The sequence below is a fragment of the Carcharodon carcharias genome, chromosome 10 (assembly GCF_017639515.1).
Source record: "Carcharodon carcharias isolate sCarCar2 chromosome 10, sCarCar2.pri, whole genome shotgun sequence".
NCBI lineage: Eukaryota > Metazoa > Chordata > Chondrichthyes > Lamniformes > Lamnidae > Carcharodon > Carcharodon carcharias.
The window spans coordinates 164,156,839-164,173,801 of record NC_054476.1 but is presented as its reverse complement, the minus strand read 5'-3'; the positions used below and the strand labels follow the sequence as shown (position 1 = coordinate 164,173,801).

The window sequence follows — 16,963 nt, the reverse complement described above, 5'->3', positions numbered from 1 at the left end:
TTTGGAGTCAATTTTTTATATACAGAATACATGAAAGTGTCTGTTGTAAAATCTGAAACAATACATTAACTATTTACATTTGAACTACTGTGTGAAAAAGGACCTTAACAAGCTTACGACAAACTTTTACGCTACAATACAACACAATGGCAGCTGGTGCCTTACCACAAGTTTTTAGCATGTTAGACATTTAAAAACCACTGACACCATTAAAGGTGCATTAACACAGACTCTACTTTAACACTTTTCCTTTCTCAGTCAAATAAAATCCATTGATATTTGAAAGGGCTTTTTTTCCTCTTTAATCAGTACACAGCAGCTACTTGTAGTGCAAAAGTAGCAGAAAACATCTGGGTCATAGGATTCCAGATACATTAAATAAAACAATGATCAGAGTAGATAAACATATCCTTTTATGAAAACTTTGCACATATTTATAAAAACTATTGTCACTGGCACAAAATATAACAAGTCTTTGATTATTTTTACATGTTTAGGGATGCAGTCTGAATGTATCCTAGGCTTTTCCAGTTCGTTCTGCAAAGGGCTTCACCATGACCTTCAAATAGGACCTTGCTTCTTTTTCTCATTCAGTCAACATTTACAACTATGACAAGTTACATATTTAAAAGAGAAGTCATTATACAAATTCTATGTGCAACTGCCCACAAAATCTGAGCAAAAAAGAAAGAAAAATGCTGAAGATACTTCATTTCATGCAATATAAAGACAGCTTCTTCGGTTCATGGTTCCCAGTTTAGTCCTATGTACATTTCAGAAACCTCACGGAACAGAGTTGGATCGTAACACTGGCACTTGATGAAGTTTCATCAAATGCTTCTGTTCTAAGTCAGCGTCGTGTACTAGGGTTTCCTCCTCTTTCGGCTGCTTCATTGCAAATTCCGTGATGCTGAACACAAACTGCAAGCAACCAAGCTTGATGTAACTCCCATGGTGCAACAATGCAGTCCCTTCCCAGCCTGCTCCACTGCCACCTATTAGACTGGAGCTGCTGGCCTTGCAGTTACAGGTTTTACCATGCATCCCCTGGCCTTGGGAACTCATGACAGTCTCTTCCTGTTCCTCCTCTTCCTTTTTGCTCTTACAATATTCTGCAAAAAAAAAATCAGAAATTATTGACCCTGAAGTTCAAAGTAATTGAAATATTGCCTGGTGTTTCCAAACTGTGTTGGAATATTTCAAGGTCTACAAGAAAACCCCACTTAAAATCAGCTTCAATTCGTTATAAGATTATTATAGTACAAGTTATTTAAGTGAGTCCCATTTTACGAACTTGAATTGTCCACTGAAAATATTTGCACATTTCCAAGTGCTATGGTCAACTGGATGTTTTGGTCTCATGAATATTGGACAATACCGTTGTTTATGCACTGCTACTAAACTTTACTGGGGAAAAACTACACAGTGGTAGATGCCAATCACTCTTTAGGAGAGATCCTGTGTCTTTGTTGTTGTTTCCTTCAACACGGGCACCCAGTGAAGAAGAATGGGCTACTCTCCATCCAAACAGTTTGAATTCAAAGAATCAAGCTTCTGTTAGTGAGGGTATCAGCATAATTATGCCTCTGTTGCCCAGAACACAGCTGTTCTGTTGTACTATATATTTGGTTTCCTTAATTAATTATTTTCACTGTTTAAATGCTTCACTATATTGAAAAGCTGCTTAGTGGATTAATGGCTGGATGGTATGGTTGTCTGCTATTACAGTACTAAACGCCAACAGTTATGGTTCACCTACTCAGTTTAAATCTGGAAAATGTAAAACAGTGTACTTACTTATTACACTTTGAACTTTGGCAACAATACTGCTTGGTGGAGTGGGAGAGGTTTTCTCAGAGAAGTCACACGAATACAGAACGTTGTCAACAGTCGTCCCATGCTCACTGTAGTTTAGCAATTCATAGTGTTTTGTATTCTAAAAAGATAAGAATTTAACAAAATTTAAGACAAAAACATGCTTAGCAACAGTTTTTTTTTTTACATGGTGTGGCTCAGTTTATTGGCAATTAAAGTACTCCACAGTTCAACAAGTTAAGGCATCCAAAGTCTCGGGTTAAATATGGACAAATTCATTATAAGTAAAGTGTAAGCTGTTTATCTGGCTCCCCTCAGGAAAAGCAAATTGACAGATAACAGGTGAACCCTCAGTAAACAAAAGCTGCTTTACCATCTAGTTCCCACTATAAATGTTATATTATGAGTTTTAATTTGCACTGCTCAAACAAAACTGGTATTTCTAAACTACCAGCCGTAAGGTAACTATCACTTCTGATTCAGACATTAGTCTCGATTGTTATTATTCTTCCATTTGCAACATCATTTAAGTGCAACATCAGCAAAGACACCTCAACATTGACACACTAAGTATTGACTTTTTCCCCACTAAAAGCTTAATTCAGAATTTGTTCCTGTTCATATGCAGTCTTTCCGCTTACTTGTATTTTTACATGAAAGATAGTATTCTCATTGCAATTACACAACATTTGCCATGCAAGCAGCTAGTCACTGGGCAGCAAGTTAAAGTACCTTTAGCTGAAAATATTCTGAAGAAATTCAAGACAAAGATCACTGACAGACAGAGGGTAACTATACTGCTTTTATAACATCACCCAAATCCCTGGATTTCACTAGCATTTTTAAAAGAAAGTCAAACTACTACAGGAATGGGACGTTGTACGCTGTATATTTACAGTGGCAAACTACATTAGTTTATCTGCTCATTTACCCTCCTTGAACTTTGGCAGGATGTTGTGAATTGGAAATTTACTGAGCATAATAACCATACATCTCTACTCAAAGAAAATGGTAGCCAGCAATTAAGTAAGCAGAGGCTCCGAAGATTTAACGCATCACCAAAAATACATTTTTGTATCGGAGACCAATTTGTATTGAACACTGCTGCCACAGCCCCCACCCCTGCCGCTCCCAAAAGAATAGAACTTTGGAGGTTGGGTCACTACTGCCAACACTAATTCCCCATTGGAGTAATCTAATCATTGAGAACCTACCCATCACCCTCGACATTCGAAGGCATTACCATCGCTGAAACCCCAATATCAACATCCTGGGGGTGACCACTGACCAGAAACTGAATTGGACCAGCCATATAAATACTGTGATAACAAGAACAGGTCAGAGGCTAGGAATTCTGCAGAGTGAGACTCACCCCTCCTGACTCCCCAAAGCTTGTCTATCACTATCATGCACAAGGTACAAAGCTAGGAATGTGATGAAATACTCCCCATTTGCCTGGATTGATGCAGCTTCAACAACACTCAAGCAGCTCTACATCACCCAGGACAAGCAACCCATTTGACTGGCACCCCATCTACCACCATAAACATTCATTACTTCCACCACTGACACACAATGGCAAGTGTGTACCATCTACAAGATGCACTGCAGGAATTCACCAAGGCTGCTTAGGCAACACCTTCCAAACCATGACCTGTACCACCTAGAAGGACAAGGGCAGCAAATGCATGGGAACACCACCACCTGCAAGTTCCCCTCCAAACCACACACCATCCTGACTTGGAACTATATCGCCTACCTTCACTGTTACTGGGTCAAAATCATGGAACTCCCCAACAGAACTGTGCGTGTACCTACACCACGTGGACTGCAGCGGTTCAAGGTTCACCACCTTCTCAAGGGCAATTACGGATGAGCAATAGATACTGGCCTAGCCAGCAACACCCACATACAATCAAAAAAAATTTATTCCAATCTCATTTTCCTCCCCTTTTCCAGTGCCTTTCAACTATTTATATCTCAATGTGGCTTCATTAGCTACCCGAGTGAAATATATTCAACATTAGAATAGCACTTTTCCCAAAAAATTCTATTTTCTCCATTTGTGATTCTTGAGTATTGCTGATAGGGCAATGCCTTGACCTGAGGAATAAGTCAGCGAGTAGCTGTCACTTATTTTATTTAGCTGAAACAGGCGCAATGTATATACATGTTCTTTCTGTCTGCAAAGAACAAGGCCCTGGGTATTAATATATGTAGCTTCCAGTACAGGCAAATGCACCACACCGCGAGCCATTCACTGATGTTCCTTGACCAATCAGGGTCAAGCTGCCTGGTTTAAATTGCAAACAATGCTCGGCAGTTAACTGTCAGTCACCGTCAGTGGTGCATTCTCCATGGCAATGCCACTTGCCAACCAGTCAGCGCTCTCTCACATACAGTATAAATTGTTGTCTTCCCCTTATATTGGTATTCTTGCGAGTGTCCTGATGAGTGCAAGACAAAAAGCTTAGACATGTCTCTTTTTTCAGCAATACTCAAGTTTTGTACTACCAAACGACTACTGATGTTTCTATAACAAATCCTAACTTCATTACTGATTCAGGAACCATTTGAAAATTAGCTTTCACTATATGCAAAATGTAGAACACCTCTAATATCGGAACCTTTTTGGCCTTTTTCTGTTCTAGTGACTGCAACCCTATTTAAAATCTAACGTAATGATAAGCTTTTACCACAGGTGTGGTTAATGAATTATGAATTACCATCTAGCCAGCTGAATCTTCCCATGAGTTACTCTCTAGTATTTTAAAGGATAACTATAGTCTTCCCTTTGTTCCATTTGGTTACCAATATATTGTTGTCACAGGTTGTGCAATTCCATTCTGTAAATAAGTCTCTATTCCTGACATTTCCTTTAGTCTACCAGCGAGCATTTACCCAATTCTGTTGACCTCAAATTACTTACATTTTGCTGCCAGTTAATTTGGTTTTCTCCAAAATAATCAAATATATCCAGTTTTTTTCAACCATCTTGGAAGTAGCCCAATTGCAAATCCTAATCAGTTTGCGTTTAGCACATCAATATCATATTTAAGTTAATTATCCCATCTAAGCTTTTCTGTAAGTGCAACTTTGAAAATGCATTTTTTAAACTTCAAAATATAATGGGTTACTAAATTTAAAGATTATCCTGGGCATCAAGGTGAATTGTTTTCTGAATCAACTAGCTGGCTCAGATACAATTTGCTAAAACAGCAGCACAGAGTGTGCAGGATAAGCAATTATGAGTATTCAGCAGGAGTCACTGAATTAAATGAAACAGCATTCTGAACCAAAAGTTCCTTTACACAGAATTCCTTTAATTTGTAACTACAGTCTCTGATTTCACCTTGATAAAGAACTATAAAGGTAAGACAGTTAGATATGAGGGAATCAAGGGATATAGGGATGAGTTGGCAAAGTGGAGTTGAGATAGAAGGTTAGCCATGATCTTAGTGAATGGCACAGCAGACTCCAAGGGTTACTCCTGTTCCTATTTCTTATGTCCTTCCTTTTGCGTTCTAATAATTGGGTTTACACACTTTTGTTGTATCAAATAGCATTAGTAAGAATGATATAAGGCTGCTGCCAACCCAGCAAACATTACAATCACACAAAACTCCAAGTAATTTGAGATGCTGTTCCATCTAGAGGATGGTACAATTAACAATTTATTTTTCTATTTTCTTTTTGTAACAGAGAGGATAGAATTCAGTCTCATGAACCTTACCTCATCATAGAATATGCAGGCATGTTTGCCTGAAACATAATTACAATGTCCATAATTTATAAGGCACACATCCATGTCAGCACCTGAAAAACACAAGAAAGTCTAAGTTACAATAGTGTGTATTTTACCATCTGTTCTCAAATTACTTGGAACATTGAGGATCAGTACCATGAACAAAGCTGCATAGATTCAATGACTGCAAGTGTTTTTAAATAAACCCAACATGGAGCCATTGCATCCAACCTATCCACGTTAAAAAGTTTGCTTATCAAAGTATCAACATCTTATATTTATATGTCACATTTAATATAATAAAATGTCCCAAGGTGCCTCACATGGGCATTATAAAACAACATATGACACGGAGCTACACAAGGTTGGGTCAGATGACCAAAAGTTTGGTGAAAGAGGTTAATTTCAAGATGCATCTTAAAGGAGGAAAGCAGTCATTATATGATTAGACCGCCTCCATCATTACTAATTTGTCTATTCCAATCATATCATGTCATCATCACAGATCAATCGCATCTCAGTCAATCCAAACATTGTGTTGTTTTTTTGTAATTCTGTCCATACTTTTCTGTTAAGTCTTGAACTCTTTTATCTTTTCTCTTCTCTCACATAGCCAACTCCCAATTGGCTCAACCTGTCTGCTCTTTCCAATACAAATCTCTCAATCAATATGACTCCACAGCAAGGTTTCCTGGCTCCTCTCCACAGTCTAAACTCAACCTTGCCTCCCCCTCCTTGCATGACCGATCTAAAGTTCTGAATCACTTATCCCCCTTCATCCCACACCCATCCCCAGCTCTGTCAGGGCTGAAAAGTTCAAGGGGAGAATTTGAAGTTCAGAACAAAAAGAAGCTAGTTCAAGAAGCTTAACAATGAGGAAGAGTGGAGTGGAGAAAGCATGCAATACGAATGCAAGCAGACTGGCAGATAAACTAGTTTTATTAAAAACATATTCCAGTTAATATTGGATATGCTTAATTTAGGCAAATTAGGTAAACCAGACAATGTCAAATCATAAAAGTAAACCACATTTCTTTGATTTTGCTGTCAAGATCATCAGTTTCACCATACACTTTCTTATTTAATTTGGCTGTAATTCACTTTAACCAAATGCGATCAAGTTAAACTGTGCCTCTTAGCATTGCAGGAATTTTTTGAGACACAATGGTTTGGATTTTACAGTTGGAGTAACATAACATTCGGACTTTTATTGTGAGCATCGAATAAAAACACAATGATTCTGGGCTTGGTAGACTAGAGCAATAAAACGTTATTGATTATCAAACATTCATATCATCAATTTAGGCCAGGGAAGGGAAACTTTTTTTTTGAGGGGAGGTGGTGTGGGGGGGGCGGGCAGGCATAGCAACGTTAAGTTCCCCTGCATTTCAAGTACATTTATTAATCAATGGACATGAGACAATGTTACAAAGGGCACCTGCAGAAATCAAGTCAGTACAGATTATTCTGAATTGCAATGATTGACCATTGGTAAGGTATGTCATTTTCAGGTAGCTGTTCACAAGGTTTTCTTTACCTGTTCCTATGTAAAGTGTTCTGTAGCACATATTAATGGCTTGGCCTTTACCCGTCAGTGGATAAAACACCGCTCGTGCCTGAACCTCTTTCACGGGGACTAGATAGAAAGACGCAAAATAAATTATTGATATAGTGCTAGAAAAGGCAGCTTTGGCTTTTGTGCTGGAAATGAAACAGTTGCCAAATGTAAAGATATTTACCTGAAAACTAATATAATACGTAACTGACAATAAAGAGTAACAATATTCAGCAAACACAGATGTATGCAAATTTGTATCTGGTCTGTAGGTGATTCAGGGGAGGTGGTGGCAGAGTGGTATTGTCACTGGACTAGCAATCCAGAGACTGGAGTTCAAATCCCATCACGGCAGATTCAATAAAAATCTGGAAATCTGATGATGACCACAAAACCATTTCTGATTGTTGTAAAAACACCACCTGGTTCTAAGGAACTCTGAAATGTGCACTTCTGGGCAACTGCCTTGCAAACCTTTACCTGGGAACCTCCAAAAGGGATTTCATAACATTCAAGGCTATGGGCCAAGTGCTGGTAAATGGGATTAGGTGGGTAGGTCAGGTGTTTCTCATTTGTCGGTGCAGACTCGATGGGCCGAAGGGCCCCTTCTACACTGAGATTTTCTGAGATTCCCCAACGCATCTTTGGGGTACCCCCCAAATCCAACACTGGGGAGCTTTGAGGTCATGGGCTAATTATGCTGATGCTAATGCTGGACAAGTCAGGTCCCAGAGTGGAACCTGCTTTTACAGAAGTAGTTACTGAACACATTCACAGGAGTCCACTAATGTACTTTTAACAAAAGAACAAGAAAAGATGAACTATATTACACTACTCCTTCACCCCAACTAAACTGTTACAGATATATACAAATTTGTAAAGATAACACAAGATATGTCCAATCCCTCTACACCTCTATCCCCCACCGGGATGGTCTGAGGGCTCTCCGCTTCTTCCTCGAACAGAGGCCCGAACAATCCCCATCCACCGCCTGGCTGAACTTGATCTCTCACTGAATAATTTCTCTTTAAACTCGTCTCACTTCCTCCAAATAAAAGGTGTGGCTATGGGTATCTGCATGGGCCCCAGTTATGCCTGTCTCTTCATGGGGTATGTAGAACATCCCTTGTTCCAGTCCTATTCAAGCCCCCTCCCACAACTCTTTCTCCGGTACATCGATGACTGTTGCAGTGCTGCTTCATGCACTCGTCTGGACCTGGAAAAATTTATTAACTTCGCTTCCAATTTCCACCCCTCCATCATTTTCACATGGTCCATCACTGACACTTCCCTTCCCTTCCTTGACCTCTCTGTCTCAATTTCTGCTGATAGACTGTCCACCAATATTCATTACAAGCCTACCAACTCGCAGAGCTACCTCGACTACAACCCCTCACACCCCGCTTCCTGTAAGGACTCCATCCCATTCTCTCAGTTCCTTCGCTTCCGTCACATCTGTTCCGATGATGCCACTTTCCAAAACAGTGCTTCTGACATGTCTTCCTTCACTGAGGTTTTCCACCCACAGTGGTTGACAGGGCCCTCAACCGTGTCTGACCCATCTACCGCGCCTCTGCCCTTACACCTTCCTCTCCCTCCCAGATCCACAATAGGGTCCCCTTTGTTCTCATTTTTCATCCCACCAGCCTCCGCCTTCAAAGGATCATCCTCCGCTATTTCCGCCAACTCCAGCATGATGCCACTACCAAACACATCTTCCACCCCCCTCAGCATTCCGTAGGGACCGTTGCCTCCGGGACATCCTGGTCCACTCCACTGCTGTATCACCTCAACCCCCTCCCACAGTACCTTCCCATGTAATCACTTAAGGTGCAACACCTCCCCTTTACTTCCCCCCTCCTCACTGTCCAAGGGCCCAAACACTCCTTTCAAGTAAGCAGCGCTTCACTTGCACTTCCCTCAATTAGTCTACTGCATTTGCTGCTCCCAATGTGGTCTCGTCTACACTGGAGAGACCAAACGCAGACTGGGTGACCGCTTTGTGGAACACCTTCGGTCTGTCAGCAAGCATGACCACAGACCTCCCTGTCGCCTGCCATTTCAACACCCCATCCTGCTCTTATGCCCACATGTCCGTCCTTGGTCTGCTGCAATGTTCCAGTGAAGCTCAACGCAACTGGAAGAATAGCACCTCATCTTCCGATTAGACACTTTACAGCCTTCCGGATTTAACATTAAGTTCAACAACTTCAGATCATGAATTCTCTCCTCCATCCCCACCCCTTTTTGATCCCCTTTTTTTAAATATTTATTTTTTAATTTTATATATTTTTTCCACCTATTTCTATTATTATTTTTTAAAATTTATTTCTATTCATTGTTTTATCCGCATCTTTTAGCCTATTTCTATCTTTTTACCCCACTCCCCACCCCACCAGGACCATCTGTCATTTGCTCAATCTGCTTTCTACTCTTAATGTCACCATTAGCAGCTCCTATAGCCAGTATCACCACCATCAACACCCCTTCAACCTTTTGCTTATGACATATTTTGCAATCTCTCCTTTGCCTCCACCTATCATTGGCCTTCTATCCAGTTTCATCTGTCCCATTCCCCCCCCGCCCCCCCCCTAAACAGCATATATTTTCACATTTTTACTTCTCTTTAGTTCTGAAGGAGAGTCATATGGACTCAAAATGTTAACTCTGTCTTTCTCTGCACAGATGCTGTCAGATCTGCTGAGTTTTTTCAGCAATTTTTGTTTTTGTTTCAGATTCCCAGCATCTGCAGTATTTTGCTTTTATCGTTTACAAAATCTCTTATACTTTAATGGTCTCAGTAAGTATACAGTCCATATAAACCAACAGGCAAACTGTGGTCAGACACCAGGCTCAAGACTAAGTTTCTATTGATTTCTCATCAACCCCCCAAAGGCTTGTCTCACAGTGAGCCACTCGGTCTTAATGAAACCCTGTCTTTCTCACGAGGGTTTCCAAATTCCACGTTCAAAGAACTTGTCTTAGAATTCTCTCCCAAACGACACTTTCACTCAGATGTCTCCAACAAGGATCCACCTCCAGGGTTCAACCACTCTTTCTGATGCTCCTTCCCCTGGATCTCTACGTGCATTCAAGCTTGACCTTCTACACACATGCACACACTCAGATATTCAGCCATGCCAAGCAGAACAGCACTGCTCCAAATGCCCGTTGTAAGGAGTCACCAACCTTTGGCTGCCTCCACTAATCTACTCGCTTCTCTCAAGCTTACTTTGCTTTAAGTCCCCCACTAATTTGTCTTTTCTTCTGCTCCTTACTTTCAATTTCACTTAACAGGAACTGTTTCAGATTCCTGTTCTTGTCCCTTGACTAGACAGTCTTCCTGGGACCTCTTCTGTCTCACTCCCTGGTTTTGGGACCACCTCCTTTGTTTTGGGACCTGCACCCGGTCTCTTTCTTGTGTCCAGATTCTTCTGGCATTCTCTTTGAGATCACCCGACCCTCTTTTCGCACTGTTTCACTTTTGGGTCTTCTTTCCTTTCAGCACAGGTGTGCCAAAACAGTTTCCAGCAAAAAGGAAACAAACTGCGCATGTGCACAAGGCTGTTTATCAGCCTGAATGCGTAAATGTGCACCAACTGCACATAGGCAGAACTCAAGGATCGTAAAAAAAGACACCAGCACGTGGCCATTCCAAGGTCGGCCCATGTGCAAAGACCACTAGAACCTGCTGGGAACTGTAGTTCCTGTACTCAGAGGCCTGATCTCTGACTTACAAAGGTAAGTTCTCTATCCCCTTTTTTCCTTTAGGGTTTGTAACAGTTAGAACAAAATGCACCTGAAAGACAGTGACCATTACAGAATTCGCCAGAAATTTTGGAAGGGGTGGCTGGGGGAAAAAATTGTCACCAAATGGCTCATGACCCAGTAGGGAAAGTATACTCAAAGTGGTGTGTAACTTGCTAAATATTTACACATTTCTATCACATTCCTTAAAGACTGGCAAGAAGTAAGGGAACACATTATAATTGAATGAAGTAAATGTTAAATTACAGAAACTACTGCAAAAGTAGCTTGCATTTAAAAAAGCACTTTAATGTAGAACAACTTCCCAAGGCTTTTTACAGTAACCAAATTCAAAAAAGGGACGCCATACTATGAGAGGGAATATTAAAAGTAGTGGGTCTGAAAGGTGGATAGGAAGGTGGAGATGGAGGGGCATTTAGGACAAAATTCCAGGGTGTGGGGTGTAGGTAGTTGAAAGCATTAATGCCTTTGATGGGGCAGACAAACAACAGGGATGCACACATGACTAGGCTCAAGAATTTGGGGGGGGGGGGGGTGGCGTTGGGGGAGAGGGTTGGATGGTTACGAAGCTGAAGAAGAATAGAGATAGAAATGAGACCATGAAGGGATTTAAACACAAGGATCAGAATTTTTAGTCTGAGGTCCTGAGGGGGGACCATGAGCCACCGTAGCTCAGTGAGACATGCAGACATGGTGAAAGGGAACTGATGCAGCGTAGGATATGAGCCTGAGTTTTGGATGATCAGAATTTGAGAGGGTGGAGAAACATATGCTGGCTAGAAAAGCACTGTTGGCTCCAGTGGCAACAAAGGTATGGCTGAAAGTTTTAGCAATAGATGTACTGTAGTAGAAGAGGAGGAGGTGTTACAGAGATGACCAAAAAAAAAAAATGCATACCTTCAGTCTGCGTTGTAGCAGTAGTCATCTGGGTTTTTGAGGTGCTGAGTACAGATGGTAAAGAGGATGCTTTGGGAGGAAACAGTTGTTGAATTCTCTGCCAAGCCAGTACCTGGATCAATTTTTCATCAAGCTTACTCAGTTCAATCTCTACAAAAGGAAGAGCAAACAAACCAATTTAAGTTTCTCTAACAGTTCTTTATATAAGACTCCAATTAAAATTGGGTGTTTGAGAGTGCGTGTAGAGAGAGACCGTGTGCACGAGAACGTGAATATGAGCTTGATTTAATTTCTACTGACAATTACCAATCTTGAATACAAAAAGGAGAAATAGAATGGATCACTCGCTAAACAAAGCTCTTTCTGGCATGTCGCGTCCCACCCACCACCACCACATAAATGACTTGTAAGGTGCAGCATGAAATTTGGTTCTGATACCGTTTTTGGCATACTATTTTTTTTTCAAGTGAACATGACGCAGATGGGCAACTTGGTACATGAGCATTGAAGGATATTTCCAATAGGTTCCTCAGTTTTCAATGGGAGTTACAGAGCTTTTGTGGAGCTAATTAATGGCTCAGTCTTTTGGTACACGTACAACTAATTGCATCTGTCTCTGAATTAAAACTGAAGAACAAAACAAGCCAATTGGATACAAGACCACAAAGAGGTTTCTAGAACAACGTAATGACCTCCCAAGGCAAAACCCAAGAACGAGCACCACTGGGGTCAAGAAGCTGATCACTTACCTGGGGCTTCTTCTGACTGCATGCAACATTCAAACATACTTTGTTGTGCCTCCATTGATATCAATCAATCAATGCGGGCAGCAGGGGAGCAAGAATGAGACTGGCAGGTAGATAGAAGTAAAATCTGTGTCAGGCTGATGTTTCAGAGCATTTTAGCATCTCACACACAATTAGTTCCTCTGCAGTAGTGGCAGCAGAAGTGAATTGCATAGGTACAAAAGTGAGCCATGCAAAATGCACCCAGCCCAATATATTTTGAATATCTGGTAACACAAAGACATTACTTTATACAGTGTGCCAAAGCGCATCTGTTACACAAGCTGCTCCCCTAACTGAAGGCGTCCAAGGAGAATTTTGTCAGTCAAAATTAAGAAAAATAGTGCCATGTGCATTTCTACATGTCTTGGACCAGTTGGAAGGAATGGTGTGCAATGCATTTGTAACCCAAAACTCAAACCTTTCCATCTACTAAATGATAAGTCAACTGGAGAAAATAAGTTCACTGAGGAATTTACAAAGCATTTACCTCCACTTCCTTCCATAGCTGCCTGCAGAGAGTTGGCAAGGTCAAACATGATTGCAGTGTTTGATGGAGAAGATAAGGGAACTGGTTTGTTTCCCATGGACATGCTTGTGGACAGCACGGTTGGACTCACTTTACCTATTATGAAAATATACATATTAGTTATAATCAGTTTTGGAACAGAAACTGTGCAAGCTCGGTGTCAAACTTCAACACAGTTTTATTCTATTATTCTAAGTAAAATTTGCACTAGACTTGTAGCAGTCAAAAAAGGAGTTAATTTAGTCCACTGAAGTTCAGCCATCTACTATTTTAACTATCCAACCTAGTGTCCAAATACATTTGAACACTCCAGTGTCTGAATCTGTCATCTTACTTATACAGTCAAAGATATATTCTAATATGATGAGTGTATAACGTCCTTGAATTGCAGAGAAAAAATAAAAATGACTTTAAATGCCAAGATCTGTTAGTGTTGAAGAATTCAAACAGTAATATTGACAATTATTATTGGATAGCATTGCTAACTTTTTATTCTGGAAAACTGTGCTTGTTCTACAATCTACCAAGCCCAGTTCAACAACTAATCCAAAAGCAAAATACTGTGGAGGCTAGAAATCTGAAATAAAACCAGGTGAGTTCTGAAGAAAGGTCAGAGACCTGAAACATTAACTGTTTCTCCACAGATGCTGCCAGACTTGCTGAGTATGCCTAGCATTTTCTGTTTGTATTCCAGTTTAACAAATCCCAACTATAGTGCTGAGAAAATGCTTGAATTAGATTCAAATGACTATCCTTACAAAGGGTTAACCAACATACGTTTTCCAAATAAATTGAAAACTTGAATCAAGGATTTCGTGAACGTGCCTGACATTGTCTTATCATTCGAAAGTGCAATCCCCATACTTCAAAGAATTTTAGCTACATTATGCCCATAACAGAGCCACACAGTGAACATACGTTAAAAGCATTGGTCTGCAACTAAACTTAAAATTTGAAACATGTCGCACATTAATTAAATAGGAGAGCTACAATTCCTCCACATACTCGAATGGTAGTATGTTTCTCTGGGGTGGTCAACTCCAGATTAGCTCCTACATCTGTCTGAGAAGAGAAGTGAATTCCTTCACGATGCAGATAGCCCGTCAGTGTAACTGATGTGAGTCAGAGGAGGATCCCTTACACTGAAAGATTAATATTGTCATGTACATATACTTATTATGTTGCTCAATCATAAATGGGGTGGAGTATGAGGAATAGCATTCACCCTAGGCTTTTCAAAGCTTTAGCTTATCCATGTATCCTAATTTCTATAGAGAACACAAGATTTTGCTAGTTAACAAAGAACAAGATACTCACCTGTAGCTGCTGGTGAAATCAGGTTTCGTGAAGGTCCCAACACTGTTGAAACACTATCTACTGCTGCTCTTGGAGGAGTAATAGCCCTGGCTATAGCAGAGGATGTCGTAACAACCTTTGCCATAAATGTGGTAGGTCGCCCAGCAATCTGAACTGAGGCGGTGCTCTTAAGCTGTGAGCTGCTGGTGATCTCAGAACTGGCACACGAAGTAGATAATGAAGCGGGCACACTTGTCACACTGACAGGAATTCGCTGCAAGCATGAAACAGGTCCTCCTACATTCTCTGATTTGACAAGCGCTCCCACAAAATGGTTTTGGAGGTTGCTGGCTGCTGGTGGTGTAGCTGGTCTCAGCTGAGAATGCAGCCATGCTTGTCCAGATATCTGGCTTGGCACCTGTGTTAATGGTCCCTTTGGTCTCTGTGTGTCTGCCAGCTGTCTGGACGGTTCTGATGAAATGGTGCATGGGAAAGGTCCATTTACTTTTACCTCTGCTGACAAAGGTCCATTAGAAGTTCCACTGCTTGATGTCTTGCACGAGGTCTCTGAATATAAACTAGGGGCATTTTCTTCCTGTGCCATGGCAGCACCAGGCTGCTGAGATACAGAGGAACCTGAAGAATTCTGGCTATTGGTCCCTGAGGTGCACGTAACATTGCATGTCGTCGGAGAAGGGGAGGATGATGGTTTCTTTCCAGCTGTCTGATGCGCACTGTTTAAAGAGCTGTCCGCTGAACACTGGGCTGTGACACAAGGCTTAATATCAGCCTTTTCAATGTGTTCACTGTCCCAAAATAATGGCATCTGCTTAGCAGATAAATGTTTGAATATGCTGCATTGAAGTGCAACAACACTACGAAGCCACTAGAGGAAAAGAAAAAAAGTACTTGTTAAAAGGAAGGGAGAACGGTTCATGAGAAACATGGTACTTAGTAATTCACAGGTAGACATACAATGAATATCATGCAGCAGTGCCATAACTTTCTATTCAACTATAGTTTACTTTATTTATAGAGGGTATAGGTTCAACTGAGCATAGCAATTAGTTGAGAACTTAGGGTTTCATAAAAGGAAACTTGACAGTTAACTAATAACACTGAGCTCATTACCTCCTGTTGTTCTTCTTCAGTAGCAAAGTGCTCATAATTGGAAAGGTGCTTTTGTGACTCAGTAGGAGTCTCGTTACATATCAGCTCTCCATCACGGATTCCTGCCGGTGGAAGGAGAGGTGGTGGATACTGGTACTGGGCCTTAATTGCTTCGGGAACCTTAAAGAAAAGGTAAGTGAAATCTGTCACATGTTGAATTGTGTTTAAAGGGGCACCAAACCGAAGCTGTAAAACATACAGGCTCAAAAGTTATTTGCTGTAATTGACAGCTTTTGTTTTAGTCTAGCCAAGAACAATTGCTGATATTTTAAGTTATATGCAAGCCAACCAGGTAATACTAGTTATTTTAAAATTTCCAGTCCTGATATGAAAAAACAACAAATGCTAAATCAGGAGTGTGTGTCAAGCACTTCCTACAGTAGACAACAGATTTACTATAATTCATCCACCCACCCCATCCGCACACACGCAATCCAAGATATTTACATTAATGCAGCCTTAGGGAAAACTGAAATTACACTGAATATTTCTGGATAGCTACCATCTTAGGAATATAACTCCTACCCCACTCCCCAACTTTTTAACCTAAAAATACACCGAGACAACACAGATCTCCTCTACAAGTGGGAAGGGGTGAAGGCAATTTCTAATTCCACCTTGTTGTACTCACCCAAACACCAAACTTTGGTTGTATTGATAATGTTCAGTCTAGCCAATGTTACAGTTGGGGTCTAGTGAACCTCCAGAAGTTTCTATCACAAGCTCTTCATTTAAAAATTATATTTTGAAGGTAAAAAACCCACAATTTTCACTTGAGTGTATCTGCAGATTTATAACCTCCCTTTAATATCATGATACTTGAGACTGTTTCAATGATCAGGAAAAAAAGTGAGGAGTAACCTTAGGGAGAAACTAATACTCAGCGAGATCACGTGTGTTACTTTTACTCTACATTTAAGCAAGCAGAGATTCAATTATTTCCCACACATTTTACCAATATTTGGCATAAAAACAGACTAGTGAAAATATTTAGACCACTACAAATATTCAATTTCCGAAGAAACTTTAACAGCTCCATATAAAACTGAAGTTGATATATTAATAAATTCCAGTGCAAGTCAAATCGACCAGTTAGGAGTTAAAATGATACAAATGAACTAGGAAGTCAGATGTGTGCCAATTTTCAGAGAAACTTCCTTTTACAGCCATTTTTCATTCCTCTGGTAAAAGCACTCACTTGGTTAGGCAACCTGACTTGGAATATCTACACTTGCTATGAGTCATTGCTAGACATATCACAGCCAACCCACAATTAATGTGTAAATTCTTCCTCTTGTGACTGTCATTCTAACCTAATTAAATTACTTAGCATTTGAGGGGGAGGAAGAGAAGGGAAGGGGACTTGCACAGGACTTTGTGTCCTTGATCACTTACCCATAATT

At 40.5% G+C, this 16,963-nt stretch overlaps 1 protein-coding gene across 4 annotated transcripts in view; it reads right to left on the bottom strand.

Annotated features, from left to right (window-relative positions):
• Positions 1–16,963, bottom strand: part of phf12b (PHD finger protein 12b) — a 72,310-nt gene continuing 55,347 nt past the window's right edge. For 2 of the 4 annotated variants that reach the window (XM_041197153.1, XM_041197155.1), the window contains 8 exons: positions 15,522–15,680; positions 14,412–15,276; positions 13,056–13,190; positions 11,781–11,930; positions 7,098–7,196; positions 5,549–5,631; positions 1,798–1,936; positions 1–1,112 (listed from right to left, as the gene is read on the bottom strand). In XM_041197153.1, the coding sequence (XP_041053087.1) occupies positions 784–1,112; positions 1,798–1,936; positions 5,549–5,631; positions 7,098–7,196; positions 11,781–11,930; positions 13,056–13,190; positions 14,412–15,276; positions 15,522–15,680 (1,959 nt within the window). In that variant the 3' untranslated portion in view covers positions 1–783. The remainder of the gene's footprint in view (positions 1,113–1,797; positions 1,937–5,548; positions 5,632–7,097; positions 7,197–11,780; positions 11,931–13,055; positions 13,191–14,411; positions 15,277–15,521; positions 15,681–16,963) is intronic. The other 2 variants (XM_041197154.1, XR_005944182.1) reach the window with 2 other exon arrangements.